The 27,074-nt window shown below is 50.9% G+C and overlaps 14 protein-coding genes across 14 annotated transcripts; 6 read left to right on the top strand and 8 right to left on the bottom strand.

Annotated features, from left to right (window-relative positions):
* The first annotated feature begins 69 nt into the window (after positions 1 to 69).
* Positions 70 to 659, top strand: COCSADRAFT_34222 (uncharacterized protein). The gene is made up of 2 exons (XM_007698380.1): positions 70 to 461; positions 522 to 659. Exon 1 carries the CDS (start codon positions 241 to 243, stop codon positions 439 to 441), a length of 201 nt encoding a protein of 66 aa, XP_007696570.1. The 5' UTR covers positions 70 to 240; the 3' UTR covers positions 442 to 461; positions 522 to 659.
* Positions 660 to 2,417: 1,758 nt separating this feature from the next.
* Positions 2,418 to 3,026, bottom strand: COCSADRAFT_288988 (uncharacterized protein). The gene has a single exon (XM_007698879.1). The coding sequence runs from the start codon at positions 2,968 to 2,970 to the stop codon at positions 2,605 to 2,607; it is 366 nt and encodes a 121-aa protein (XP_007697069.1). The 5' UTR covers positions 2,971 to 3,026; the 3' UTR covers positions 2,418 to 2,604.
* Positions 3,027 to 3,157: 131 nt separating this feature from the next.
* On the bottom strand, positions 3,158 to 4,130 carry COCSADRAFT_34220 (uncharacterized protein). Its single transcript, XM_007698379.1, has 3 exons — positions 4,052 to 4,130; positions 3,823 to 4,002; positions 3,158 to 3,765 (listed from the first exon to the last, which is right to left on the bottom strand). The coding sequence occupies exons 1-3, from the start codon at positions 4,071 to 4,073 to the stop codon at positions 3,353 to 3,355; spliced, it is 615 nt and encodes a 204-aa protein (XP_007696569.1). The 5' UTR covers positions 4,074 to 4,130; the 3' UTR covers positions 3,158 to 3,352.
* Positions 4,131 to 6,138: 2,008 nt separating this feature from the next.
* On the bottom strand, positions 6,139 to 7,365 carry COCSADRAFT_288970 (uncharacterized protein). The gene is made up of 2 exons (XM_007698878.1): positions 7,325 to 7,365; positions 6,139 to 7,271 (listed from the first exon to the last, which is right to left on the bottom strand). Exon 2 carries the CDS (start codon positions 7,202 to 7,204, stop codon positions 6,473 to 6,475), a length of 732 nt encoding a protein of 243 aa, XP_007697068.1. The 5' UTR covers positions 7,205 to 7,271; positions 7,325 to 7,365; the 3' UTR covers positions 6,139 to 6,472.
* A 109-nt stretch (positions 7,366 to 7,474) lies between these two features.
* COCSADRAFT_81543 (uncharacterized protein) lies at positions 7,475 to 8,777 on the bottom strand (the record flags this gene model as incomplete). The annotated part of the gene is made up of 3 exons (XM_007698877.1): positions 7,475 to 7,533; positions 7,587 to 8,441; positions 8,492 to 8,777. 3 exons carry the CDS (start codon positions 8,775 to 8,777, stop codon positions 7,475 to 7,477), a joined length of 1,200 nt encoding a protein of 399 aa, XP_007697067.1.
* Positions 8,778 to 9,042: 265 nt separating this feature from the next.
* On the top strand, positions 9,043 to 10,821 carry COCSADRAFT_34218 (uncharacterized protein). The gene is made up of 2 exons (XM_007698378.1): positions 9,043 to 9,146; positions 9,197 to 10,821. Exons 1-2 carry the CDS (start codon positions 9,057 to 9,059, stop codon positions 10,601 to 10,603), a joined length of 1,497 nt encoding a protein of 498 aa, XP_007696568.1. The 5' UTR covers positions 9,043 to 9,056; the 3' UTR covers positions 10,604 to 10,821.
* A 16-nt stretch (positions 10,822 to 10,837) lies between these two features.
* COCSADRAFT_136346 (uncharacterized protein) lies at positions 10,838 to 13,228 on the bottom strand. Its single transcript, XM_007698876.1, has 2 exons — positions 13,089 to 13,228; positions 10,838 to 13,006 (listed from the first exon to the last, which is right to left on the bottom strand). The coding sequence occupies exons 1-2, from the start codon at positions 13,173 to 13,175 to the stop codon at positions 11,132 to 11,134; spliced, it is 1,962 nt and encodes a 653-aa protein (XP_007697066.1). The 5' UTR covers positions 13,176 to 13,228; the 3' UTR covers positions 10,838 to 11,131.
* Positions 13,229 to 13,741: 513 nt separating this feature from the next.
* On the top strand, positions 13,742 to 14,806 carry COCSADRAFT_81765 (uncharacterized protein; the record flags this gene model as incomplete). The annotated part of the gene is made up of 1 exon (XM_007698875.1): positions 13,742 to 14,806. One exon carries the CDS (start codon positions 13,742 to 13,744, stop codon positions 14,804 to 14,806), a length of 1,065 nt encoding a protein of 354 aa, XP_007697065.1.
* Positions 14,807 to 14,841: 35 nt separating this feature from the next.
* COCSADRAFT_82172 (uncharacterized protein) lies at positions 14,842 to 16,668 on the bottom strand (the record flags this gene model as incomplete). Its single annotated transcript, XM_007698874.1, has 4 exons — positions 14,842 to 14,874; positions 14,927 to 15,421; positions 15,474 to 16,407; positions 16,457 to 16,668. The coding sequence occupies 4 exons, from the start codon at positions 16,666 to 16,668 to the stop codon at positions 14,842 to 14,844; spliced, it is 1,674 nt and encodes a 557-aa protein (XP_007697064.1).
* A 282-nt stretch (positions 16,669 to 16,950) lies between these two features.
* On the top strand, positions 16,951 to 17,923 carry COCSADRAFT_82819 (uncharacterized protein; the record flags this gene model as incomplete). Its single annotated transcript, XM_007698873.1, has 4 exons — positions 16,951 to 16,981; positions 17,030 to 17,089; positions 17,142 to 17,529; positions 17,581 to 17,923. The coding sequence occupies 4 exons, from the start codon at positions 16,951 to 16,953 to the stop codon at positions 17,921 to 17,923; spliced, it is 822 nt and encodes a 273-aa protein (XP_007697063.1).
* A 302-nt stretch (positions 17,924 to 18,225) lies between these two features.
* On the bottom strand, positions 18,226 to 18,848 carry COCSADRAFT_168599 (uncharacterized protein; the record flags this gene model as incomplete). The annotated part of the gene is made up of 5 exons (XM_007698872.1): positions 18,226 to 18,307; positions 18,364 to 18,465; positions 18,520 to 18,655; positions 18,723 to 18,766; positions 18,844 to 18,848. The coding sequence occupies 5 exons, from the start codon at positions 18,846 to 18,848 to the stop codon at positions 18,226 to 18,228; spliced, it is 369 nt and encodes a 122-aa protein (XP_007697062.1).
* A 457-nt stretch (positions 18,849 to 19,305) lies between these two features.
* COCSADRAFT_288904 (uncharacterized protein) lies at positions 19,306 to 23,450 on the top strand. The gene is made up of 4 exons (XM_007698871.1): positions 19,306 to 19,558; positions 19,628 to 21,863; positions 21,917 to 23,066; positions 23,119 to 23,450. Exons 1-4 carry the CDS (start codon positions 19,517 to 19,519, stop codon positions 23,186 to 23,188), a joined length of 3,498 nt encoding a protein of 1,165 aa, XP_007697061.1. The 5' UTR covers positions 19,306 to 19,516; the 3' UTR covers positions 23,189 to 23,450.
* A 391-nt stretch (positions 23,451 to 23,841) lies between these two features.
* On the top strand, positions 23,842 to 24,574 carry COCSADRAFT_157782 (uncharacterized protein; the record flags this gene model as incomplete). Its single annotated transcript, XM_007698870.1, has 2 exons — positions 23,842 to 24,049; positions 24,102 to 24,574. 2 exons carry the CDS (start codon positions 23,842 to 23,844, stop codon positions 24,572 to 24,574), a joined length of 681 nt encoding a protein of 226 aa, XP_007697060.1.
* A 356-nt stretch (positions 24,575 to 24,930) lies between these two features.
* On the bottom strand, positions 24,931 to 26,923 carry COCSADRAFT_157781 (uncharacterized protein; the record flags this gene model as incomplete). The annotated part of the gene is made up of 2 exons (XM_007698869.1): positions 24,931 to 26,455; positions 26,514 to 26,923. The coding sequence occupies 2 exons, from the start codon at positions 26,921 to 26,923 to the stop codon at positions 24,931 to 24,933; spliced, it is 1,935 nt and encodes a 644-aa protein (XP_007697059.1).
* Positions 26,924 to 27,074: the final 151 nt, after the last annotated feature.

Here is a 27,074-nt window from a genome sequence, read left to right as displayed (position 1 = left end):
CATTCGGTCCCTGTAGCCTCTAACCAGCGGTCCAGCGGTCACGTTTCGGGTCCCGTTGATACGTCACATCTAGGACTGATGTAAAGATATAAAGGTTTACCAGGCCGCCCTGATTTGCACCATCACAACACAAGCACAATAAACTCTCTTCTCAGCTCTGGATACAAATACCCAACCCTAAACACCATTACCCAACTACCCAACTACCCAGCTACCAATCCTACTCCTCAAACCATCAATATGCGTTTCTCAATCGTAGTCGCCACCTTCTTTGCCAGTGTCGCTCTCGCCATGCCAGACCCTCTCCCACAAGGTTACAACGGTCCCTGCGCACGAGATAATTGTGGTGTCAACGGATTGAACTGTGGACGTCGCCTTTGCGTGGGATGGCCCAACACCGACCCTGCTCTGAGGAAGGGCTGCACATGCACCACTGCCTAAGCGCTACATGATCTGCATTTGTATGTTCATAACCCTTGTTATCTTCCACTGAGCCATTCAATGCTGACACCTCCTAATAGTCAAGTTTTGTTAGCGGTTTTTTAAAACGACGATCTCCAACATATACCCACGTAAAGGGGGGAAAGGATAGTGGGGGTGATGTAAATAGGGCTGTCATGGATTAGCAACATGTGAAATGAAAAGATAATAATGAAGCGAACAATACTCTAACCCTGGTTCGCGATGACACAAGTTTCAAACATTTTGTGTGATGTACTTGCTTCTTTTTCTGCAAACAATTTGATATCATCAGACTACTATTAGTGGAGAAACAAAAAATACACACCATCAATCATGCCTCAGCTTTTTGTTTGTTTGCTGGAAAGTACATGTGGCTGCATTTGTTGTCAAATAGTAGCATTTCGGTAACCCACTCTCCAAAACAATACGACGCTAGCTTTACCGTGTGCAGCAACTTCATCCACTCGGATGATATGGAACCCGTGGTACTAACACCCGGTAATTTAATCTAATCCTCTCCGCCCACTCCACGAAGATCTTTTTACTGTGCTACAAAGGCGCTAACAGCCCGCCTTGTGTTGCTTCTATCTTCACCGGCCGGTGTGTTCTCTCCCTAGTAAGACTTACACTTGTCTCTAGCGCGTTTAGGCCCATGAGTTTATCTGCACCCGTGTAAGACGGTCGCGGGTAGCCGTGAGGAAAGAATGATGAGGCTTAAATCGGTACGCATTTCAACAGAGGTTTTCAGGCTTGAATAGAAAAGTGCATACTTAGTTGGGTAATGTAGTCCGGGCTGACTCGGGCCGGCGCGGATCCGAGGGAGTCATGTTGGTGCCAACCCCTCACAGTAAGTATATGGATAGTACTTTGTGCTTGTCCAGGCTTGCTTGAAGGGGCCACTCTTTTTTTTTCATCTGGTATCCTGGCCACTGCTACTTACTGCGGTTGACGAGCTTTCTTGACAAATCTTTGGTTAGCTTGTTTGCATGGTGTGCAAACGCTAGGGTCGCGACGTAGTTGATAGAGTCATACTACTTCACCTCGGATCACGTTACTACATGTTATCGTTAGCGGATAGACACATATGCAAGTTCTTTGTGGCATAGTATCTAGGCGTGATAATATGCTACTTTGCTATAAAGGTTCGTGCCATTTGCATTACTAGGAATGCCGCCGAAACGCGTGACTAAATTTGGATCTTGGCTTTTGTTCTCAATGTGAGCAGGAGATGCAAAATCATTATGCTGTTTTAATAAAGTGCGTTCTATACCACCGTTTTAAGAGAATAGTTGAAGACTAGATTATTTAATTCTTTTTTTATAGTTAAGCAAATTACGCTATTAACGTGAATAAACTACTTTGAACCTTTTGAATCGACAAAGACCCCAGCACGCTCAACCTTAACAATATCACCAAACTTATTACTACCCCGATAACCTTAACCTATCCTATACCCCAGTCCCTGGCAATAACTCACAATCCTAGCAACCGCGACCAAGACACGTGCTACTTGTCACGCAAATAGGAAGGTTTGTGATCATAAACCTTCTCCCACTTTGCAACCTTCTTCTCCAACAACCGTCGTACACTCTCCAATTCACCCACGAATTCCTCGAACCACTCGCTCGGCTTCCTCCCGGCTTTGCAAAACCGGCTCGGTACTCTATCAACACTTGGGTGATCAGAAGCCAAGACCCAACCGTACTCTCGGTCTAGATCGTCATAGTCGATCAACAGCCCTTTTGCTATTGCTAGCGGATGCATGTCTCTGGGGTCATCATCGATGCCGACCTTGAGTGGGATGATTTGTAGAAAGTCGAGACTGTAGGTGTGAAGGTCGAGTGCTACGGTAAGCAAGTCTTTGAAGTCGGAAGCTGGGATAGTCTTGAGAAGAGAGGGGTGTGGCGGTTTGTGGTAGCACATAGTCTGGGTTATTGAATGATGTCGGTGAGCTTTGTAAGTCGACGAAGTCTTTGCGGTTAGGAAATTCACACGAACTGAGATGTAGAGTCTGGAGATTTATCCTTCGTGGATGGTAGATTGTCAAAATTTGATTTAGGATTTGTTTGTTTGACAAACACTGCATGGCGTTTTTACCGCAATCAGAGACGGATTTCGATTGCCGTATCTAACTTTACGCCTTCAATAGTACGGCGTAGAAAGATCCGGTTCCATCAGCAAAACCTGCAAACAAATCAAAACAGTGCGAACAGTCTGCACCGAGGACCACTCTTCCCCCAGTTCCGGCATAAGCACAACTCCCTCTTCAGAAACATTAGGATGCGAAATTGGAGTTGTAAAACTAAGCCGGAAAAGTTTTATGGGGTAATTCTCTGGAAAAGCGATTGCGAACGCGAACTTTGCTCGTTCGAATGGAGTGTCTGGTAGACCCGTAATGTATCCTACCCATTCTAGTGGGTTGCCCGTCTCAGCTGGACCCGCGGAGAATGTGTCTATGGGGTCGCGCTGGAGGATGGTGAGTTCTTGGGCGATGCGTTTGAGAGCCATGGCTAGTTGGGCGGCGCCTTTACGTGGCGAAAGTGGAGGTTGTGTTAGGATCTGGTGAGTTGAAGAGTTACTCACACGTCATTTTGCGTCACGAAGTTTAGCCTGGCTTGTCATCTGTTATTTCAATGTAACAAGTCAGCCAATCGTTTGCTGAGGTACTACAGGAGGTATTTTATTCACAATACATTCCATTCTTCTTATTCTTTTTTGTTCGAGGACTTTGACAAACGAAGCTATTACATATACATGAGGACTTGTAGCATATATTCCTCTGCGTAGTCCAAGAATCCATTATCTGTACGTGTCCGAGCACACGTGTTCTATATATCTTGAATATCCAATCCATTTTTTCCGGATAACACCCAAAAGCTTCCCCCACCTATTAAAACTCGCACGTCCACTCGACTGGCGGCGGCAAAATCGCAGTATTCGGAATGTTACTACTTTCTCTAAACTCAACAATCTTCCTCTCCCCCTCCACTTCCTTGACCACTGCAAACGCCGCATTGGTAAAGTAGACATCGCGCTGTATGCGCGTCTGGAATCCACCGGCCCACCCAATCATGTACACGAAGCCGCCCTTGTCGCCATTGGCGTTGGGAATGCCGAGTGTGTTGATGAAACCGTGCTTGAAGGGCGCGAAAGCGACGCCTAGGGTTGCGTTGAATGTATTGTAAAGCCTTCGTGAACCTTCAAAGTCGTAGTGCGTGTCGTTGAATGTAAATCTGATGTCTTTTGAAAAAGAGGTTGCGTGACCCTCGGGCCAGTTTTTGTTTGCTGGGAATGGGTAAAAACCTAATATGAGAGTCTTAGAAATGATGGTTCTGTGTTTCAACCAGAGAGTTTCTGTACCATTTACGGCGCATTCTAGCCAGCTGCCCAATTGCACGCTGGCATTCGCTTTTGGAGAGTCCACCAAGGTACAGGGATCGATGCTAGTTTCATGAAGTATTTGTGGGGAGTTTTTATCCAACACTTCTTGGGGAGATAATCCAAAGGCTATACTAGATGCAAGTAGACTTGCTACTGTGGCTTGTGGGATGTTAATGAGAGTCGGCAATGGAGTTGACATCATCCTTACCACCAATTGAGAGATAACGCATGGTTCGGGCAAGAATTAATGTAGCGACACGTGAGAATATGGGTGAATGCTACCTGATAAATTCAGGCTCAATAGAATACTTATAAGCAAATAGACGCCTTATTGCCTGCAATCAAGGCAGACGAGGCTGACGGGGGCTGACGAGCTGAACATCGGTTGGGGCCAGCATTAGTACCAGAAAGGCATGCAACCGTGGTGGGGATAGGTACAAGGTGTACAAGTCCCCGATTAAATGGCCAATCAGCATGCGATATCAGCCACGGAGGGATCAGCGCATGTACGGTGATGTTATTAATTGGGTGCATGGTTGCCCGTCACGAACGTTCAGCGGCAGTCATATGTGGGGCCGTTGGGGCGCAGCCGCATCGTAGCCACGCCAACTCTTTCAACGTGCCTGGCTTTCATTCGAAGTTACGTGTGCAGATAGAGCCCTCTTCCCTATGACCTTTTCCTTCCTCATGAAAATTTACTCCCAAATATACAGTGTATCTGCTTAGTATAGGAAAATTGTTTGTATCGATGGCTTTTGCAGTGTACAAGTTTTCGAACACGCAAGGTTGAGGCCCATTGTCAATGTGCGTAGGCGGCCAAAAGACATCTCGACTGCCTGTTGCTCTTGGCATCTCGTTTATTTAGGTCCCTTGGGCGGTGATGCAGGCAGCCTGCGAAGTTTTGACGGATTTTCTGTGACTGAGCTTCTGATCATTGGACGATAGCCCAAATCGTATGATGCTTGGAGGGTGCAGTTGGCATTTGGCGAAGACGCGCACCCTTGAAGACACAACAGCAAAATATGGACTTGCAAAGCAGGATGAAGATCCATACGTGTTACATGCAGTTAATTTTAATGACCAAAGACGATGTCACTAGAAGATAGAGATGTTGTATTGTCCAAGACGAGACTTCGTCTCTACCATCGATACAGTACATGTGGTATCTCTTCCCCCCCCCCCCCCAACACACACACGTACAGATGCATCGACAAAAAAGATATTAAATCCAGGTAGAAATATAGTTAAAAGATAAGGGTAAAGAAGGTGAAGAAGAGAAAAGAACGATTCCAACCACGCACTTCCATATCCGCATCACTCCCAAAGACGAAGGATGAACCAACTTGAGAATGCCGAGAAACTTCAACATGATACCCCCCTTTTCTAATACCTTGCCAAATTCGAAAAAGGAAGCTGGGATATCATATCTTCATATTCAAAGCCACCACGAAAGCCCCTAATGATTGACTATGCCTGTCCCTTCTTGTATCTGTCGACGAACATGCGCTCACATCTTAACGTCCAGGAGCCACGGGAACGGGAAGCGCGGGAATAGGGACTGGCGCAGGGTTGATAGCAGGCACAATGATGCTCTCGACGGGAACAGCGACGCTCTGGATAGGCAGGGCAATGCTCTCGACTGGGATGGTGATGACTGGGTGAGGAGGCTGAGGAATTTTGGGCACTCTCTTCCCCTTATCGCTACCGGCGAGAGTGGTGCTGGTGAGGGCAGCGAGAGCCAGGATGATGGTTGTGGGCTGCATTTTTGTCTTGGGGTGTATGTGGTGGATTGGTTTTCTGATGGGCGAGAATGTTAGAGTGTTGTGAAGGTGATTGTAAGGCGATTGTTGCTAGTTGAAGAAGATCTGATGATTTTTTAAGGGGATCTTTTGGTAGTTGAAGTGAGGTAAAAAGTTCTCTGGGGTATTGAGAGTTGAAAACGTACTTGTGGGTTCCTTTTGAGCTGCTGGACTGTAGAATAGACGATTGAAAGTGGTTGCTGATGAGAATGAAACCTGGAAGGTAGAAGAAGTAGTATTTATCCTCCCTCTTTAGCACTGTGGTGCCGGCTCAAATTCGAAAGTGCCGTGCTGTGATGGGCAGAGTTGGTTCGGAGAATGCATGGTGGAGAACCCGGTTGCGGTCATGCGAATGAGGTTGGGTAGATGTATAGGTACGACCCTGCATTCAAGACAAATGGTTCATGATACGGCACGCGACGGCAAGGTAGAAGCCGTGCGTTGTGAACGGGTGAGCTGTGATAAATTTTGGTAGATCATGAGCCATCTTGAAGTCATGTTGAGTGAAGATTACCGTCTCTTGCCAGATTATTTTGCATTTCGGTATTGCATTGCCCCTCCAAGCATACACAGAAGGGTATCCTTCGATGTTGTATCGCTTCCGGTAATCCCAACGCACATAACAATCACCTCATGTTTAATCACTTGTCAACCATACCATGGGTTACGGCTTCAATTTGCTCATGATTTTCTGTCCAGATTAAGAACAACCTTATTGGCCAAGACTAAATATTGGAAGACCCATGTTCCTTACAGTTCAATCCTAGGCTGCATTAAATCCAGGGTTCAAGCCAAATACACTCCCTTCGATCCAATGGTGTCAGCCTGGTTTAGAACTCACTTCCGTATATGTCTCCTTGTACATAATCGTTAAACCGAACCAGTGGATGTGCACGCACGGATATGGGCTTGACGAAAAGTCCGTTATACGAATTCGCAAGACGCTGGTGCCGGCATAGTGACGACTTCAAAGTCACGGTTTCGTTGCAGGCAGGATCTAAGAATTTCATCGGAGCTATGCTATAGCATTGGGCTTTAGTGCCCCTTTGAACGAATCCAATACACCGACACCAGAGTCTTGTAATGCTGGAGGTGGTGATGGTGGCAGAGGCCACGCGAACCGTGAAAGCCATGCAGAGGCTAGCACCAGCGTGGGTGTCATAAACTGAAAACTGGCGAATAGCGCCTCTGGGTGCACCCGCAGTGGTGCGGCTGCAAGAGGTTTCCAGCATCAGATCGCTCTCCATCGACAGCTCATCCTCCCGGAGGACGCAATGACCCCGCTCATTGCCGGTAACCCACTCCGGAAATCGGGTACAAGGAGCATGAAGTGGCTGGCAAGTTCGAGTGGACAACATCCTGCCCACTTGTCTGTAAGCTGGGAATGTAACACTGGGTATTGGAGTCCACAAAGCAGTATAGTGAAGCAACAGCAATTGGTGGTTATCCTCAGCGCATCGTGCCAAGAAACAATGCTTATCATTCGATGCATCAATGAAGACGGTGTAGATATAGACTGAGAATTCGCAATAAATTGCCCAGTGAATGTCGTTAAGAAACATCCACTTGCCAGTCAATTTGTAGTATTGTAGCACGTCATTGGGTATATATTCAATTTAATTCTGGGCACAACAGTGGTATTAGCGGTGAAAGAGAGAATCCAGTAGCGGAGATGAGCTTACTCTTTGGCTGTATAGCCCCTTTCCTCCACACTGTCCTTTGAAGCGAGTGGCTTGACCCCTCTTCGCTACACGGCATTGCCATACCTATTTTGGGTGTAAGGCATGTTTGGTACTTGATCGCATGTGTTTATGCAGAAACTAGAAAATCATCTACGAGAGAAGGTCGGCAACATTCATGGGCATCTCATCAATTTGAGTTGAGTAGTACACTATCATAATTAGCTGGCAGTCCTTGGAATGAATTTGCTTTTGGAAAACCTACACTCAATGTCACGGAGGATGCGGACATCATCCTGAGTAACGAAGTTGATGGCCACACCCTTACGTCCGAATCGGCCGCTTCGACCAATCCTGTGAATGTAGTTTTCACGGTTTGACGGAAGGTCGTAGTTGATCACGAGCGACACCTGTTGCACATCGATACCACGAGCCCAGACATCAGTGGAAATGAGCACGCGGGAGTTGGCCTGACGGAAGTCTTGCATAATGCTGTCTCGTTCCCTTTGTGGCATATCTCCGTGCATCGAGGAAACAGTAAAATTGGCCTCGCGCATCTTGTCGGTGAGCCAGTCGACCTTGCGGCGTGTGTTGCAGAAGATGACCGCTTGTGTGATGGTGAGTGTGTCGTAAAGATCGCAGAGAGTATCGAACTTCCACTCTTCCTTTTCGATGGCGATGAAATATTGTTTAAGGCCTTCTAGCGTCAATTCGTCACGCTTGACTAGAATGCGCACGGGGTCGGTCATGAACTTGGTCGTCATCTCAAGCACATCGTATGGAAGGGTGGCGGAAACAACCACAACCTGAGTCGCAGGTGGGAGGTAGCGGTAGACGTCGTAGATTTGCTCACGGAAACCGCGGTTGAGAAGCTCGTCGGCTTCATCGAGAACAAGCATCTTGATGTTGCGCGTGCGGAGATTGCGGCGGCGAATCATATCGGCGACGCGTCCAGGTGTTCCAGAGACTACGTGCTGACCGTAGTCGAGCTTGCGAATATCCTCGCCAACGTTGGTGCCTCCGATACAGGCGTGGCATTGCACGTTCATGTAGTCACCAAGACCCATGATGACCTGTTGAATCTGGGTCGCCAACTCGCGCGTGGGTGACAGTACGAGTGCTGCGATTTGTAAGTATGCGCTTCTTCAGCGAAGGCGTATGCGATCCTACCTTGCGTCTCTCGGACAGCCGTGTCGATAACCTGGAGGATGGAAATGGAAAAGGTTGCTGTCTTTCCCGTTCCCGACTGAGCTTGGGCGATGGTGTCGCGCCCCTTGCAGACCTGCACAATAGCACGCGACTGCACAGCTGAAGGCGACTCGTATCCGTAGGCGTAGATGCCGCGCAGCAGGTTCTCTTTCAGGTGCATGGCCTCGAAGGTCGGCGCAACCGTGACCTCCTTGGAGGTGGAGAACTCCATCTTGTCGTCGGCATTTCGGTCGATTCCGTCCGCCATGTTGGCTTTAATATGGTGGGATTTATGTGGTGGGGTTGATGTTATTGGAGACTTTTGTTCGCAATCGCAACAAAGTTTGGGAGCAACTGCGTCTAGGCGTTGCGGAGGCCCGGAGCCTCGGCGATCCCATTCCGGATACTAGCGCGTTTTTCACTTTATGTAGCCGCGACAGGCTCCACCCAATAGCTTGACAACATTCACGCCCGCAAAGGTGTGCACATTCACTGCCAAATCGCTGCTATATCCCGAGACTCATAGTTAATCTAGGCGACCGTGATCATGCTTTTGGAAGAACAGCGCCAGCTTCACGAGGACCTGGAGCGCCTCGAGGATGCTGCCGCAGAGCGCCTTCTCGAAGACCCTCCACATGTACGTCTTCCAATGCGTCTATCGTGAACCACATGCTAATGTCCTACTAGATTCGCGACCGTCTTGCACGTGACCACGACATTGCGCGATTCCTTGAGCAGATTGAAAGCCAGTCGAGTCGCCTCCTAAAGATCTACGAAGATGTAGATGGCAAGAAGGAGGACGAGGTGCGCGGCCTCACCCACGGCGACCCGATGGAGTCCTTCTTGAAAGAAGTCGAATCCATCAAGGACTTTCACAGACGCTACCCGAATGAGCCTGTCGAGAACCTAGAGAAGGCTTACAAGAAGCGGTCGCCCGAAGACCACGCACAGTCCATTGCAGCCATCGACTCCATGTTCACTGGCGAGGAGGGTTTTGGTCGCTTCCTTGACCTAACCACGCTGCATGAGCAGTACTTGAACCTTCCTGTTCATCAGCACGCGCGCCGCCTGACGTATCTGCAGTACCTCGATCTGTTCGATGTCTTCACGCCTCCGCAATGCAACATTCGCCGCGATCAGAAGAAGTCCGAGTCTTACTTTCATTACTTGAAGGCACTGCAAGACTATCTCGAGAGCTTCATGAGACGGACAAAGCCTCTAGAGAACCTGGATCGACTCTTCGCTAACTTTGACAAGGAGTTTGAGGAGTTGTGGGAGAAGGACCAAGTCCCAGGCTGGGAAAAAGTTGCTCCTGCAGCATCGGCTGACAGTGAAGCCAAGGGCGAGGGAATCTGGTGTTCCGCATGCAAGAAGGGATTTTCAAAAGAGACAGTCTACGAAGCACATTTGACTGGAAAGAAGCACAAGAAGGCCTTACAAGAGAGCCAAAACGACGCACAAGATAGCGGAAAGCCCGCAAACGGTGCTTCGGCAGATATGCAACGCTTCAAGGAACGCGCCGTCGCCGAGCGAGAGTTCAGGATACGAAAGCTCGCTGCGGCCATGCAGACGGAGCGCGGCGATACCAAGATGAACGTGGAGCGAAAGCAAGGCATGACAGAACGCGAGCGACAACAAGAGCTGGAGCAATTGTACGCTGAGACACCCGAAAACGGCGCAAACGAGGAAGCCAACGACTCGGACGGCGAAGACAAGATCTACAACCCGCTCAAACTACCCCTCGCCTGGGACGGCAAGCCCATTCCCTTTTGGCTCTACAAGCTGCACGGCTTGGGCGTCGAGTTTCCCTGCGAAATCTGTGGAAACTTTGTCTATATGGGCCGCCGCGCCTTTGACAAGCACTTCAACGAGCCCCGCCACATTCACGGCCTCAAGTGTCTCGGCATCACTAACACGACCCTCTTCCGTGAGATTACGAGTATCAAGGAAGCTGAGGACTTGTGGAAGAAGATTCAGAAAGATAAGAAGAAGGAAAAGATGATGGCGGATAATGTGGTTGAGATGGAGGATTCCGAGGGTAACGTTATGCCTGAGAAGGTGTATCGCGATTTGGCTGCTGCGGGCATGCTTTGAGTGCAGTTAGAGATGTCCACGATTATATCTCGCTCTCGTATGATGAAGCTCGACGTCTCTCAAAAATTCTTTCTAGGTAAGACTCTCCAGCGTTTCCTTGCGCTTTCAAACGGTGTTCCATCACACCAACGCATTCTGTTTTCTTGTTCTCCCTCTTCCCCCCTTCCCGTCAGTCTCTCCACCATAAAGATTCAGACCCGAAGTCGATGGTGTTAAAAGGTAAAGGGGGGGGGGGGGGGGGGGAAACTGTAGCATGGCTGGCGTTTTAGGAGTTTATCACAAGCAGATATCAAGATGAAAAAAGTCATCTTGGCATAACTCAAGTACATGTGGCATGTATAAGATTAAAGATATCCCTGAGCAGAAGAAGACAACGAAGAAAATATCAGCTTGACTAGTTGAGCTTCATAGCAGAAGAAAAGGCGTCCATACGAGACAACTTGATACTTGTTGATTTCCCCTTTTTTGCCCCGTCTCTTTGACATCATTCATAAACATACTTAGTCATAACTAACAGCAACTCGATATCTACTCCAGCAAAAACTCCCAAAGCCCCTCGCCGTTAACAAAATCACCCCAAATAACATTGACAAGCCAGTAATCGCGCCTCAACTCACCCAGCAACGTACTCGTCGCACTTCTTGGGGGATAGATCCTCTGCCACTCGCGCCAAATACTAAACGCCTCATCGAGCCAGCTCCTAAAACTTACAGCCTCAATGATCGTCGGGGTAACGATTTCCTTGCCTGCAAACGTGCCCCAGGTAACGGGGTTTACGCCGTCTTCCTGGCTGGCTTCAAAGTCGCCCGCGGCGTTGCCGGCGAAATACGTGATTTGGTCGTGGGCGTCGAGTTTGGGTTGCAAGGCGGCGAATTCTGAGGCGGGGATGAAGAATTCGACAAAGGGTTTTTGGAAGACGTAGCCGTTCTTGGGGCCCCAGCCGAAGACAGGATCGGTGGACTTGATGCCGTTGACGGCGGGCTGTGAGGCGACGGTCCACCAGCCCTTGGCGTTCAGAGCGAGCAGTTGCTTGCTGATGGTTAAGGTTTCTGGTGATAGACCCTGTTCGCTCCACGGTATAGCTTCAAGATCTCCCTCGATATGGCGGCGAAACAGTGTCGAGATATCGTTCTTCTCAGTGGGGTGTCCCCAGAGCTTGAGTGCTTGTGGAGTCGAGACATGCAGTGTTGGACCGTAGCCATCAATCTCACCAAACGCAGGCGAGCGTGCGTCGCCCCATCGACCGTTGGGGAAGTCGTCCCATGTTGCTTCACGGCCTAGGGAGCCCTCACCTTCCGAAATCGCCAGGGTATTCGCGCGAGTGTTGATTGGCCCTCGCGGGATTCCAGCCTCTTCTTCAGTTGCTTCGTACGAAGGGTTACTCGACCGGGCAGCAGAAACATGTGACACTATCACTCTGTTACGTGGACCGGAGTTGACAGCTGATGATCGACGTCGGTGGGGCATGATGCCGTTGGGTGGCGGCTCCAAGTTAATGGCGGGAGTTGTCTCGACAATGACCTCATTGTCGTCAATCAATGTGCTGGGAATGAGTTTTGTGTCTTCCAGTATATGCGACACAGCCTTCTCCAAATTGAGCGTGTAGAAGTGGAAACCCCTCCTGCATGTGTCCGGCCGTGCCTTGATACGCTCTACTATCTCGTCCATGATCTGAACACCGACTTGCTTGACCAACTCATCGTCGCTCTTCACCGCATCCAACCGTGCAAGTATGTCTGTGGGTAGCTTCGCATGCGAAAGTTTGGTTGTTCGAAGCAGGATTTTATACGATTGGATTGGCATCAGTCCTGGGATTATGGGTATCGTCTTGAACACTCCACTCTCGTGCTCCCTTAGCATCTTCTCATACTTATCGTAGGCCTCAACATCATAGAATAGCTGCGTCATGATGAAGTCGGCGCCTGCCTTAGTCTTTTCAACGAGGTACGGTAGATCCGCCATTGGATCTTGGTGCTCAGGGTGGCTCTGGTCTGAATGGCCTTCGGGATACGCAGCAACTCCAATGCAAAAGTAATCGCCATATTGCTTCCGAATGTACGTGACAAGATCGACGGCCCATGTGAAGTCCTTGTTCGAGTCCTGCTCAGGCGGTGTATCTTCATCTCTGTACTCTTCACTGCGCGGTGCGTCACCCCTCAGGGCCAGGATGTTCCTTATACCTAGCACTTGTGCCTGTTCAAGCGCCTCGTCAATAAGCTGACGGTTCATGTTTGTGCACGTCAAATGGAGACATGTTGTGAGGCCCAATTGGCGCTGGCAGATCTCGGCCAGTTCGAGCGATTTCGTGGCTGTGGACCCGCCAGCGCCCCAAGTGACAGTAACAAAGAGAGGACGAAGGGCCTGCGACATGCGCTCTAGACGAGTCTGAAGGTTGGCAAAACCCTATATGGCACCATTAGTGCCTGCTTTTGCTATTCCGGTATCCGTCTGTTGGCCGTGGTCGCGTGCGGCGGGGTCAACTCACCATTGCCGTCTTGGGCGGGAAGAACTCGAGGGAGAAGTAGTTGGCGCCATCAGGCAGCGCGTTGATCTTATCCGTAATCTTCTCCATGGCGAAGAGGAAACCAAGGGTGGGATCCAAAGTGGTGTGGCGGAAGATGGGGTGTCATGGCTGCAAGTGAGGAAAGAACAAAAAGTGAGGGAAAGCGCATCTGGAAGCCGCTGGTGGGGCATCGGATCGACGGCCAGGATCTTTGGTCGCCATCGGCATATTCATGCCTTCTTGAGTCGCGTTCCCCTGCACGATGAATTGTCCGCAGATTCGCATAGCATAGCCTAGTACGGACCCATTATAGTATTGCCTGTAGTCTGCAGCTGACGAGCCGAGTACGAGCCGTTGCCATAAGGAGCAGTGCATGTATGCCTTGTACCACAACCGGAGCGGGGTCCCGAATTCCAGGAAGGATGCCACTTGACGGTGAAGTGTCCAAGCAATGAGCGTCACATATTGCTTATGCAATTATTGACAAGCGTAAATAATCATGACTCGAATCATACATAATGATCCATACAAGAACGCGCTGTTGAAGCATCAGCACCATGCTCTCCATACGCCTTGTCCAAACATTCTTATTGGCCTGCACCATCACGACTGCAGTCCCGCAGTATACCACCAACATGTCCCACCCACTACCCAGACGAATCGATGTACACTCTCATTTTCTTCCCCCCTTTTATCGCACTGCACTAGCTGAGAATGGGCACTCGAACCCCGATGGCATGCCCGCCATCCCAGAATGGTCTCTTGAGCGACATCTTGAGATGATGGCCACGGCCAACGTATCAAGGTCTGTCCTTTCCATATCCTCACCTGGAACGCACATTGTACCCGGCAAAAATGCATTGGGTCGGGATCTAACGCGCCAATGTAACCACTATGCTGCGCAACTTAAGAAGCAGCATCCTGACAAGTTTGGCGTGTGGGCCGCGCTACCGTTACCAGACGTCGAAGGTGCATTGGTAGAGATTGAAACGTGCATCAGTGAAGGGGCAGAGGGTTTCGGGCTAATGACCAACTACCATGGGAATTATGTCGGTGAAAAGGCGCTGGATCGCGTCTTCGACAAACTCAACCAAATCGGCGCAACCGTTTTTATTCACCCTACAAAACCGTGCATAAAGCATGGCAATGCGACATCGCCTGCGCAGACCACTGACGCGCTGCCCTTCGGCGACCAGTACCCTGTTCCCATTTTTGAATTCTTCTTCGATACCGCGCGCGCTGTCATCAACCTCTTCAGCACAGGGACTGTGGACCGCTGCCCGAATGTCAAGTTTGTCATTCCGCATTCTGGAGGTGCCTTGCCACCACTGATGACGCGCTTCATCCAATTTTCCAGTGTGGTGCCTGGCGGGAGGGTGTTGAAGCATTCAACAGTACGACGCCAACTAGAAACCCAGTTCTATTTTGATCTAGCTGGCTTCGCCTTTGACGGAGAAAGTGGTGGGAACGGACAGCTGAAAGCGTTCGTTGAGGGATTCAACATTTCGCACGAGCAATTGCTGTATGGAAGCGACTTCCCCTTTACACAAACGCAGTTCGTCAAGTCATTCGCAGATCGAATGAAGGATGGTCTGGAGAATCTCTTCAATGAAGAGCAAAGAAATGCGATATATGAAGATAATGCGGTGAAGCTACTAGAAGAGGGTAACCATGCAAGAATGAGGTTTGAACGGCTATGAGAGCCGAAGACAATAAATTGTTTTCGTAGCGACTTTTATATATACTTGTACGGGTTCATGATACCGTTCTGATTCAACGTTAGTCTGACGGCAAAGTTGATCCATGTGGGTAACACTTACAGGATCATAGAGATCTTTGATCTGCTTCATCAACTTGATCATGGTCTCACTCTTACTGTATCCAATGTACGGCTTCTTGGTAACACCCAAACCATGCTCGGCACTAATGCTGCCATTTCGCTTTTGTACCCACTCGTACACAAAAGGCTCAAGCTTCTTCTCCACAATCTTGTCAAACCTCCTTACTGGGATGTTCAGATGCAGGTTGGCATCGCCCATATGGCCGTATCCTACAACGTCAACAACTGGGTGTGTAGGATCACTACCGAGAAGGCCAGCCTCGGTCAAGCGGTCGCGCGTCTCATTGACCAGGTCGTAGAGCTCTGCAATCGGTATCGACAAGTCATACTTGTAGACACCACCGTCATGGCCAAGACACTCGGTAATGCCTTCGCGCCATGACCATAGTTCCTGAATTTGGGTTTGGTCCTGAGCGAGAACACCGTCCGAGACGACCTCAGTCTCCATGACGTGCTCTAGGAAAGATTGCAATTTCTTCAAGGAGTCAGCGGTGACTGTATATTTGAAGGAAAGTCGAATGCCTCACCTCACTGTCGTGGTCTGAGTTGGAACCGCTGGTCTCAATCAGGCAGTAGAAAGGATGTTCGCCTTCGAGTGGCATCTTCTTACCAGTTACCCTGTTTACCAGCTTTTGTGTCCGTCCGTCCATAAGCTCAAAAGCTGACAAAATCTCAGAAAGGTGACCCTTGGCCTCAATGTATGCTTTCTGAACCTTCTCGTAGCTTTCGAGGCCAAAGTATGCGACATTGACTGCCGGCGACCTTCGAGGACAGATGATTGAAACTTTTGTGATGATGCCAATTGTACCCTCTCCGCCAATGAAAAGCTGCTTCAGATCATATCCGGTGTTGTTCTTACGAAGCGTGGAAAGGTCATCCACAATAGTGCCGTCTGGAAGTACCGCCTCAAGACCTAATACGTTTCCGTGGAAGCTGCCATAGCGCAACAAACGGAGACCGCCAGCATTGGTTGCGACATTACCGCCGATGTAGCATGAGCCTTTGGCACCGAGATCCAATGGAAAGATATGGTTCTTCTCGGCGAGGAAGTTGTCGGCATTCTCCAAGATAACACCAGCATCAGCGACTAGGATACCAGACACTTCATCAAAGGACCTGATTTGGTTCATCTTCTGCATGTTGATGACAATCTCATCGAAAACCGGCACGGAGCCACCGACAAGGCCAGTGTTACCACCCTGTGGAACTACGGCGAGCATATTGTCATTGCAGTATTTGAGAATCTTGCTAACTTCTTCAGTAGAGCTGGGTTTTAGAACTAGTTTGGTGTGGCCGCGGAACTTGCGCATCCAATCACTGTTGAAGGGCTCGATATCCTGCGATGCATCTTTTGAAACACCATCAATGATAGCCGACTCTGAGCCCAGCAGAGTTTTGAAATAATTCACGTGCTCTTCGTTCAACTTGGTGAATTTTGAGTCGCGTTGGAGATGGGGGTACCTGACCGGCTTAGCAAAGTTTGAAAGCTTGCGCAAAGGTGAAGGCTTACGACTCCGAGGTGTATTTGATTGCTTTTGAGGGCGCGGTTGGGCCTTTGACGCCACCGTGCTCGTCAGGTTGGTGAGGCTCCGAAGTCGCTGACGAGGTACCGGTCCAACGAATTTGACTTGACAGTCGCAAACATTGGTAGCGCGATGATACACGCGAAGAGATTGCAGTTCGCCGCAGCGTCGACGATACCATGCGCGCCGAAGAAGCCATGGCAATTAGTGATGAAGAAAAAGTGAATTATTCCTATATCGCCTTCGGTGATAACTAACTAGTTAGCAAACAAGGATGACATAAGAGGAAACAGAGCGCACGTGCCATAATCCTTGGCATCGTTTAGGCGGGAGCATCGACGCGGCCAGCTCTGGAGCTCCCGCAAGCAGCTTGTCGCCTGTAACAACTTTCTGCCCCGCCTTCCCGCTGCTGAGTCTCACTGTCGAATTCTAGAGATAAAATAAGAAGAAGTTCAAACCACAGCACACAAATTACTCCACAATGGCGTCCGGTTACGATCGAGCTCTCTCCGGTACGGGCATATGCTGCTTGAAGTTGACGATATAGCTAACGGTGCCAGTCTTCAGTCCTGACGGTCACGTCTTCCAGGTTGAATATGCGTTAGAGGCTGTCAAGCGAGGTGAGCAGTGGCAGTAAAAGGAGTTGCAAAGGCAAAGACTGACTTGCCCTAGGAACATGCGCTGTTGGTGTCAAAGGCTCAGACATAGTGGTACTTGGATGTGAGAAGCGATCAGCAATGAAGCTGCAAGATACTCGGATTACTCCCTCGAAGATCTGCCTTGTCGATACCCACGTCGCTCTCGCTTTCGCTGGACTCAACGCCGATGCCCGCATCTTGGTCGACAAGGCCCGCCTGGAAGCACAATCACATCGCCTCACCGTCGAGGACCCTGTATCAATAGAGTACATTACAAAGTATGTTGCTGGTGTGCAGCAGAGGTACACACAGAGTGGTGGTGTCCGTCCGTTCGGTATCAGCACGCTCATAGTCGGTTTCGACCCCAACGACAAGACCCCGCGCTTGTACCAGACGGAGCCCTCTGGCATCTACTCAGCATGGTACGTCCATTGATCTGGCCCGGATATTTGATTGCGCTAATGCAGAGACAGGAAAGCGAATGCGATTGGCCGATCAAGTAAGACCGTCCGCGAGTTTCTCGAACGCAACCACAAGGAAGGCATGGACAGGGAGGAGACAATCAAGCTCACAGTCAAGTCACTGTTGGAGGTTGTGCAGACGGGTGCAAAGAACATTGAGATTGCCATCATGGCACCGGGCAAGCCGATCGAGATGTTGCCGGTCGAGGACATCGAGAAGTACGTTGATAACATCAACACGGAGAAGCAAGAGGAGGCGGCAAACAGGAGGCCTGGAAGGCAACCCGGCACGGGACAGGCAGCCATTCTGACCCGCCAGACTCCTGGCGAAGGCTCTGGAGCTGGCGGAGCGTAGAGAGACACGGATAATGAGTGATGGCGAAAAAGGCACGAATGACATTGATGTGGTAGAAGGTTAGACCTGATGATGAACCTGTCTAGTACAGATGATGAAGAGCTATCGCCCATGAAGAACATATATGTAGCATGTGACGATGCATTTCTGTTTGCCCAGTCCCCCGCTCGGTGCGTGATGCTGTTTTGTGGCGTAGTGATTGTGGCGTAGTGATTGTGGCGTAGTGATTGTGGCGTAGTGATTGTGGCGCTGATTGCAGCTTGTGTTTGCTGTGGTGGTGATTGGGGCGGAGAGGATAATACTCAGCCCAATTTGTAGGAAGCCTCTTTGACGTCGAAGATGCTCTGCAGCTGCTCGCTCCGGACACGGTCGTCCTTCAACATCCTGGATAGCGGGTTAGATAAGGGGGCCATGGGTCAGCGGGAGGGGTGGGGACATGCCTCGAGTCCTTGCGCACGTCTTCGCCTTCTACCTGCAGTGAGGCCTTGGGGGTCTTGGCCTCGAGGACAAAGTGGTTGTCGCAGTGCGGGCAGTATTCGTCGCTGTGCCTCGTCAACCCATATGCCCAGCGAGAAAGGAAGCTTTAGTGTACTCACGCATCCTCAAACTCGCGCGCATCCTTGCGAAAGGCCTTTTTGCACTTTTTGCAGATGAAGGTCATGTCAAAGGTCTGCATGAGCGGGTGGTTGGACTGCTCCTCGTGGCACTGTGCGCAGTCGAACCATTTTTTGCCTGGTCACTCCTGGTCAGCAAAGACACGTCGTCGTCGCTGATTGTCGCGGTGGCGTATTTAACATACAACAGGGGGAACGGATGGAGACCTGGGCGTTGAGGACGTGTTTGCTACATGGACCATGGGCGTCAGCGGGCTGGCGGCGGAGGTGGCGGCGGAGGAGGAGGAGGAGAGAGGAGCTCGTTACCACATGGCGGGCGAGGGCGAGGACCAGCAAATGTCAATGTACCGTAGTAGTGTGAAGTATGGACGTGTGTAGAGGTTGGATGCAAGCTGTGCTAGTCTGGCGTGTGCGAGGGTCGTCGGCCATTCGCCCGGTGCCTGATGATCGCCTGGCCGGGGCGGTGGTGTGCATGTGCGGTGCAGGGTTCCGGGGCAGGGCGCTGGCGGTTCCTGGGTAGTGCCATTGCCATGGTGGAGCATGGCCGGCCATGCCATGACGAGGCCACAGACATGCACACGCACGACGACATCCACACCGACACCGCCCTGAGTCGACAGCCCTGCCCTGCCCCCAACAACATGGCCAACGCCCGCCAGCTCGCCAGATGACTGCGCCGTTTGTTGCTGAAACAATCTCACACACCCCGGCCGGCGCCCGTGTTGTTCCTTGTCGCCGAAGGACAGTGTACGCGTCTCCACTAGGGAGCCCTACGGACAGCCTGCCTGGCCTTTGGGCCTCGACATAAACACGCCAGACAACTAACTTCCTGTCGCTGCATGCTGCCCACCACCGCCAAATGGGAAGCCGTCCTCGGTCGTCAATGAACATCTATAGGATTCCCTCTGGTGCCGGCTGACGACAAAGTCTCTCCCCCCACCACCACCAACACGCCCAACAAAGCACACGCCATCCTGCCATGGACAACCCACCAGAAGAGAATATGGATGGCTCGTCCATTGTAAGCCTGCTCGCGCATATACATAGCATGTTACAGGAGAAAGAACCTATGCACTGACCCTGACTACAGAAGCCTGTTTCCTCTTTGCGCGCCCAATTCGAGAATCTACTCAGTAGCAACAAGTCGACATCTTCGCTACCCGCCGCCCGTCAGCGCTCTCCCGGTGCTACTGATCGCCTTCCTGCGCCCGAAGACAACCGAAGGTCAGATGGGCGCATATCCCTCGATATACCCAGGGAGCATGTTTCCCACAGCTCCCTCAGCGTGGCCGACTACAGCGGCTCCGGCTCCGTGACGCCGCGGTCTAACACACTTGGGCGCATGCCCTGGAGCAACAGTGGGAAGCCGCGACCTACGTCCATGATGGCCTTCTCCCCCTCACCCCCCAGATCACCCACCAATTCGCCGCCCAAAGTTCTGGTCCAGTCTCCAAAACCTTCCCCCAAACTCGGACCTGGATCGCACGTTTATGCGCCGCAGCCCTCGCGACCGACCCCTCATGCCGCTCTCGAGTCCTCCAACGGCTCAAGCCGCACCAACGATCCGCAAAAGAGCGACCGCCCGACAGCGTCTGCGCCCCCAGTGCCTCCGCCTGTAAATCGGGCTGGGAAACCCAAGATAGCCCCAAAGTCGCATTCGGTGGATACGGCTGCGCGCGCAAATCTGGCACCAGAGGCCACGTCAGATGCTGTTGACCTGTCCCCCTTCAGTACGCCACCCAGTAGCAGCGGGGAGAGCGCCAAGGGCGAGTCACCGTACGTCAACTCGGGCTTCCTCAAGCCCAAGACGAATTCAACAAACAATGGATACTTTCCACCTCCTCCGGTGCATCCTGCCGTGGCCGAAAAGCTATCTTCTCTTGAGTCTCGCCCGTCAGGAAAGCAACCCATGAAGAAGGCTGCACCGCCACCATTGCCAAGTGAAATGCCAGACGAGCGCCCTACACTACCCATACGGAGAGAAAAGGACAACTTTGATTTGCGCAAGAGTGTGCAAATTCAAAGAGCGGTTCCGCCAGAGTTGCCTGTGCGCCGCTCTCTTGACCAATCCCGTCCTACTCAGACAGGACAAGAGACGGATAGCAAATTCAGGTTGCCTCCAAGGCGAACAAACACAACCGGTCACTTGTCCAGGAACCCTGCAAAGCCTTTGGAGCCTCCGAGACCGCCGCCCCCACGAAACTCTGGGGAAATGAGACGGCCTTCTCAGGCAGCGCCAATGCCAGCCTCGCAGCTATCGCAGCCGCGCTACTACGACTCCGACGAGGATGACACAGACGGAGACAAACAGCCAACCACTGCTCTAACAGAATATCCAGACTCTTCTCAAGCAAACCGTAGACCACCAGTGTTTCCTGACGGCACAACCGGAATCCCCACCGGTTACGAAACCAAACTCTTTGCCATCTGTGGAGATTACATATGCACCACAGGATACGTGACGAATGTATGGAATATTCTGAACGGACGATTGCTCATGAGCTTGTCGCATGGCGATACAGTCAAAGCTACAGCGGTTGCATTCAGACCAGCAAAAGATGTCGAGGATGAGGGAAAGAGACTATGGCTGGGAACAAATACTGGCGAGATGCTTGAGATTGATATCGCCACACAAAGTGTCGTGTATACCAAGGCCAATGCGCATGCGAGGAGCGTTATTATAAAAATCTTCCGGTATGCCTCAGAGATGTGGTCCATGGATGAAGATGGTGCAATCCACATTTGGCCAGCTGACGAGCTCGGGTGCCCGTCTTTGCAACAAACTCCACATACATTCCGCATTCCTCGAGGCAACACCTTCTCAATTGTATCTGGATCGGAGCTTTGGGTAGCCTCGGCCAAAGACATCCGGGTCTACTCACGCACCATGGACAATAACCATTTTGTTCAACTGACAGAAGGACCACTCTCGCAACTCAATGTCGGCGATGTGACTTCTGGCGCCATCATCAGCAGTCAGCCCGATCGCATTTACTTTGGCCATGCCGATGGCAAGGTCACAATATATGCCAAAAAGACCCTCGAATGCCTTGGAATCGTCAATGTCAGCGTGTACAAGATCAGTTCATTAGTCGGTGTCGGCGATTTTCTGTGGGCTGGCTACAGCACTGGCATGATCTATGTGTATGACACGAAATCTAACCCCTGGAAGGTCTTGAAGGACTGGAAGGCCCACGATAAGCCAATAGCCGGAATTTTGGCAGACCGTACTAGCATTTGGAAACTCGACAGATTCCAAGTAGCATCGCTAGGAACCGATTCCATGCTGCGCATCTGGGATGGTATGATGAAAGAAGACTGGCTTGGTAAGCTTACCCATGGTCAATTGATCTTTATGCAAAAGACTAACACAGCGTAGAAACTCTAATGCAACAGCGTGATTCCGAGTACTGTGAATTCCGAGAACTCTCAGCACGAGTCATGACCTGGAATGCCGGTGCAACCAAGCCCACAACAATCCGTGGCTCAGAAGAAGATCGAAACTTCTTCCGGGAATTACTCGAGCCTGCGAACCCGCCGGACATTCTGGTGTTTGGTTTCCAAGAGCTGGTGGACCTGGAAGACAAGAAGATAACCGCTAAGAGCATATTCAAGAGAAAGAAACACAAGGAGACGTCCGAGCATGAGCACATGTCTCATCAATACCGAGCATGGCGAGATCACCTTGTGCGTGTCTTGGATGAGCAAGTCCCTCAACAAAACTATGTGTTGTTGCATACTGCAAATCTTGTCGGCCTTTTCACTTGTGTATTTATCAAAGAGTCGGAGCGGGCCAACATTCGCGACGTGTGTGCAGCAGAGATCAAACTTGGATTCAGCGGCCGCGTGGGAAACAAAGGCGCTCTTGTTGTGCGCTTCTTCATTGACGATTCTTCGTTGTGTTTTATCAACTGCCATCTAGCGGCCGGCCAGACACAGACAGTACATCGCAACAACGACGCGGCTGCCATCATGGAGAGTGCTCCTCTGCCAAAGAATCGCTCGCCGACCTCCTGCGCAAACTTCTTCGTCGGAGGAGGTGACGGTTCCATGATTTTAGATCATGAGATTTGTATCCTCAATGGCGATCTCAACTACCGCATTGACGCCATGCCTCGTAGCTCGGTTGTTGCCGCAGTCCAGCAAGGAAATCTGGCCAAGCTTCTTGAACGCGATCAGTTGCTTCTGTCACGGAAACGCAACCCTGGTTTCCGTCTCCGTGCGTTCACCGAGTCGCCTATCAACTTTGCTCCGACCTACAAGTATGATCCAGGCACGGACAACTACGATACTTCTGAGAAGCAGCGGTCGCCAGCATGGTGTGACCGTCTCCTGTATCGTGGTCTTGGTAGAATCAAGCAGTTGGAATACCGGCGGCACGACACCATCAAAGTCTCAGACCACCGGCCTGTCAGCGGAAAATTCAAACTCCGTGTGAAGACGATCAATTCGAAGAAACAAGACGCTACAAGAGACAAGGCCGAGGTGGAGTTCGAAGCGGTTCGACGGCGGATAGCAGGAGATATCAAGTAAGTGATAGAAGTCCGGATTGGTTTTGAAGGAATGCTGACATAATTCTAGGCTGGATTATCTGATTAACGTTTTCGGTTTATCCAGTAGAGAAGCGCAAAAGCTACTTAAAGGAACATGAGCGCACGCGACACATGACAAACAATCGCGCTGTAAGCTTTGAGCTCCCGTTCCCGTACACCCGGACCGTAGCGTGGCTTTCAACCAGCCTCACGGAACAGTGACTTGTGTACCTATAAACGGGTGATGCAGTCATGACTTAGCAGGCATATGGTTACCCGAGACGCCAGGGAGCGAGCTACGGCTCACAACAGACAAGGATGCAAGATCAATCGTGATGAGATGGGGGGATAGCGGGATACTAATGACGTTTTAACGAATGGGGTAGCGTAAAAAGCATTGCATTGAGAGGCGAAATCTGGGCTTCGCATCTGAGCGACAAAAAGGCGCTTTCTTTTGGACGATCGGTATCCGTAATGAGACACAAAGCGAATCTAGAGCGCGTGTTGTCGCGTAGTAGTAGTTCACGGTGGGCGGTCATGGTGACGTCAGATGCGCGTATTGCAACAAATAAAGCATCAATAATGACGGTGAACAACCATCAAAAGCACACACAAACTCTCTTCACTTCACCACACTTCACTTATGTCCGCAGTCTCAATTGCATTTCGTCGGTCACCACTGCTCACGACCTCAAACGCTCTACCTCGTGCACGTCAATTAGCATCGCACCTCACACGACAGCACCCCTCAATATCCCAGACTTCTTTCAGAATGGCCCAGGATCAGAGCCGTGGTGAGGAGACGACAGGACTGTCAGAGTGGAAGCAACGTCCCCCATACCGTATCCACGAGAAGAACGAGGATTTCGATGTCAAGTACGAAGCCAACTGCCACTGCGGAAAGGTCAAGTACCAGCTCAACCGGAGAGAGCCTTTAGACAGCAAGCTATGCCATTGCACGACATGTCAGACTCAGCACGGTAAGCATTAGTATACGAACCCGCCATCAACATGAGTACTAACACCTCCCAGCTGCACCTTTCCAGTGGGCCGCTATCTTCCACAAGACAGACATCAACTTCACCCACGGCCACCACAACCTCGAATGGTACGACCCCACTGAGAAGTCTATCGAGCACAAGCTCCCATGCAAAGTACGCTGCTCCTACTGCCACTCACCCATCATGGACGAGGGCCGCAACATGATCCTGCTATTCCCTTCCCTGGTGCACCTTAAGACAGACGAAGACAAGGCCTACTTCAAGCCCCGCTGCCACATGTTCTACGGTCAGCGCGTCATGGATGTTCCCGATGGCCTGCCCAAGTGGAGTGGACTGAGCGGCGAATCGGATCTGATTGAGGATAGTCCACCTGATCTGGTTAGGGAGACTGAACGTAAGCGTGAGGAGGAGAGGAATAAGAAGATGTCTGAAGGAAAGCCGGATGAGGTTACTAAGGAGGGGACTCAGGGTAGGAAGGAGGGTACTGGCTCCAACACCGCTTAGAGGATCGAAGTTTGGGCTTGGGTGATGCGACGCCGACTTGCAGTTTTAGTAGCTACCGCTCATTGTGTCTCTGGTGGAAGCGAGGAAGCAAAAGCATAGACGGAATGTAGTGTATGAATAGATACCCGAATGGCAATCACAGCGAGTAACTTATTCTGTATATTTTCTTGCCAAAAATCACTCTTTGTGCACCTCTGTTACCTTTGGAAGGTATTTTCACTCAAGCCACATTGTTACTGATCCACATGTTTTCTCTTCCATCTCACTCAATCGAAATTTTTAGTGGCATACATGAATTCTCTTGGAAATTGTTCAAACATCTACCTATATGCCAACGCATTTCTTCCACTACCATCTTACTTACTCTTACCCGTTGGAATCTGGAACGCCACAACCGCCTCCCCATGCTTAAACGCACGGTCAATCCTAAAGAAGCCCTTACGATCAAACTGCACAATATCATCCACCTTGAGCTCCGCAACATTACAGTCCGCCAGCGCCTTTGTGCGCGTCTCAGTATTTGGATTGAGGAAATCCTCAAGCGTGTCTTCAGGCTCGAGCTTATCTTTAGTAATCAGGTAGTCGAAATCGACGAGTTCAATGGGGACGAGATCCTGGTCTTTGCTCAGCCAGGTTACCTTTTTGGACGTCTTCTTCACGTCACCCTGGAGGTGAAGCTCGAGTTCGAGACCGGTGACAGTGCGGGCTTCGCTTGTGAGGCCCGCTTTGGCGATGTCGACGGGGTTGAGCGAGTGAGTGATTTTGCGGACAATGGCGTTGCCCCAGTTCATGAGGGTGATTTCTTCATCTTGGGCAAAGGATTGTGCGTCAGCTTGCTCGAGGAGGACCGACGAGCTGAAGACAATTTTCTTGGTGCCCAGATCGTACTTTGCGTGTTTTGGTTTGTCTTCTGATATAATGCCCTCGCGTGCACCGATAATGGTTACAGGGACACGGCCCTCGTCGTCAATCGCTGTGTAACGGGCCGCAGTGGGCTCAATGTGCTTCTTGTTAGTGGCCCAAAATGCAAACCAGTCCTGGTTGACAATGTTCTTGGATGGTCCTTGCTTGAGGATGAACTCGCGGAGAGCAGGGATAACGGCGCCGCGGCGACGGACTCCACGGACAGTGGGCATGCGCGGGTCGTCCCAGCCCCCAACAATGCCGGTGTCGACAATCTTGGTAAGCTTACGCTTAGACAGCACAGTCTTGACAAAGTTGAGGCGGGCAAAGCCCCAGTTGTGCACCTTTCGGAGTTTGAGGTTCTTGATAAACCATTGGTACTGCGCGTCACGATCGTTGTACTCGGTGGTGCGTAGAGCGTGGGTAACGCCTTCGAGTGCATCAACAATTGGGCAGCAAAAGTCGTAGGTAGGGTAGATCTTCCACTTCTCTCCGGTGCGGTGATGAGCCTGGGGGTTGCAGCGGTAGATGACAGGGTCACGCATGGCCTTGTTGGGATCGTCGACAGACATCTTTGCGCGAATGCACCATTTCAGGCCTTCTTCATTGCCTTTCTTCATCTCCTCAAAGCGCGCCAGGTTGTCCTCGACGCTCGAGTCACGACGAGCACTGGCAATGCCATTCATACGTTCATCACGCATCTTCTCCTGAACGGTGTCGTCTGCGTATGCAAGTCCGTCCTTGATTGCTTGCACGCACATCTCGTACAGCTGGTCGAACCAATCGCTGGTGTATGAGACAGAGTCTGGCTTGATGCCAAGAAGCGCACAATCCTCAACAATGGCATCCTGGAACTCTTGCTTTTCCTTGGTTGGGTTGGTGTCGTCAAATCGCAGCAACAGCTTGCCCTTGTACTTCTCGTGTGCAAAATAATCGTTCAGCAACGCAGCCTTTGCGTGGCCGATGTGGAGATAACCTCTGCAACATAATAATTAGCTTCAAGTGTCTCTACCCCCAACAACGCAGAAAAACTCACGAGGGCTCAGGGGGGAATCTCGTGACAATGCCGGTACCATCTCCAACGTCTTGCAGTCCGATGTCGTAGTTGGCGTCGTCGTTCTTGCCGCCCTCTTTCTTTCCCTTTGCTCCCTCCTTGCCCTGTCCTCCACTAACAACAACCACGCTCTGGGGGTAGGCCTCCTCAATGTAGCGAAACCAGCGGCACAGGCTCTTCATCAAGTCTTGCTTGACAAAGGCATGAGCCACACGGTTCTCACGAATTGTTTTCCATACTGTCGTGTCCGCATCACTGAGCGTGTAACCGACAATGTGGGAGCGCAGAGTGAGGTGCGCATCCAGCTCAAGCAGGTGGGGCTCGATTTGCTTGAGGTTCAACGGCTTGAGCGCCTCAGCGCGGGTTTGCCATTCAGCAATAGCGGCGTCCATGATGGTCCGTTGTGATGCTTTTCAGTGTTGATTAGACCTGGAAAAAGTTGTGGCGGGGACCAAACAGAGAGTGAGGGGCAGGCGCTTATCTTATCTGTGACTAGAGTCACTACGTACTAATAAGACCACTGTTCAACATATATACGTCACT

Source organism: Bipolaris sorokiniana, assembly GCF_000338995.1.
Source record: "Bipolaris sorokiniana ND90Pr unplaced genomic scaffold COCSAscaffold_3, whole genome shotgun sequence".
NCBI classification, from domain to species: domain Eukaryota; kingdom Fungi; phylum Ascomycota; class Dothideomycetes; order Pleosporales; family Pleosporaceae; genus Bipolaris; species Bipolaris sorokiniana.
Note: the sequence above shows the minus strand (reverse complement) of the source record. Positions and strands in the feature narration are given on the sequence as shown.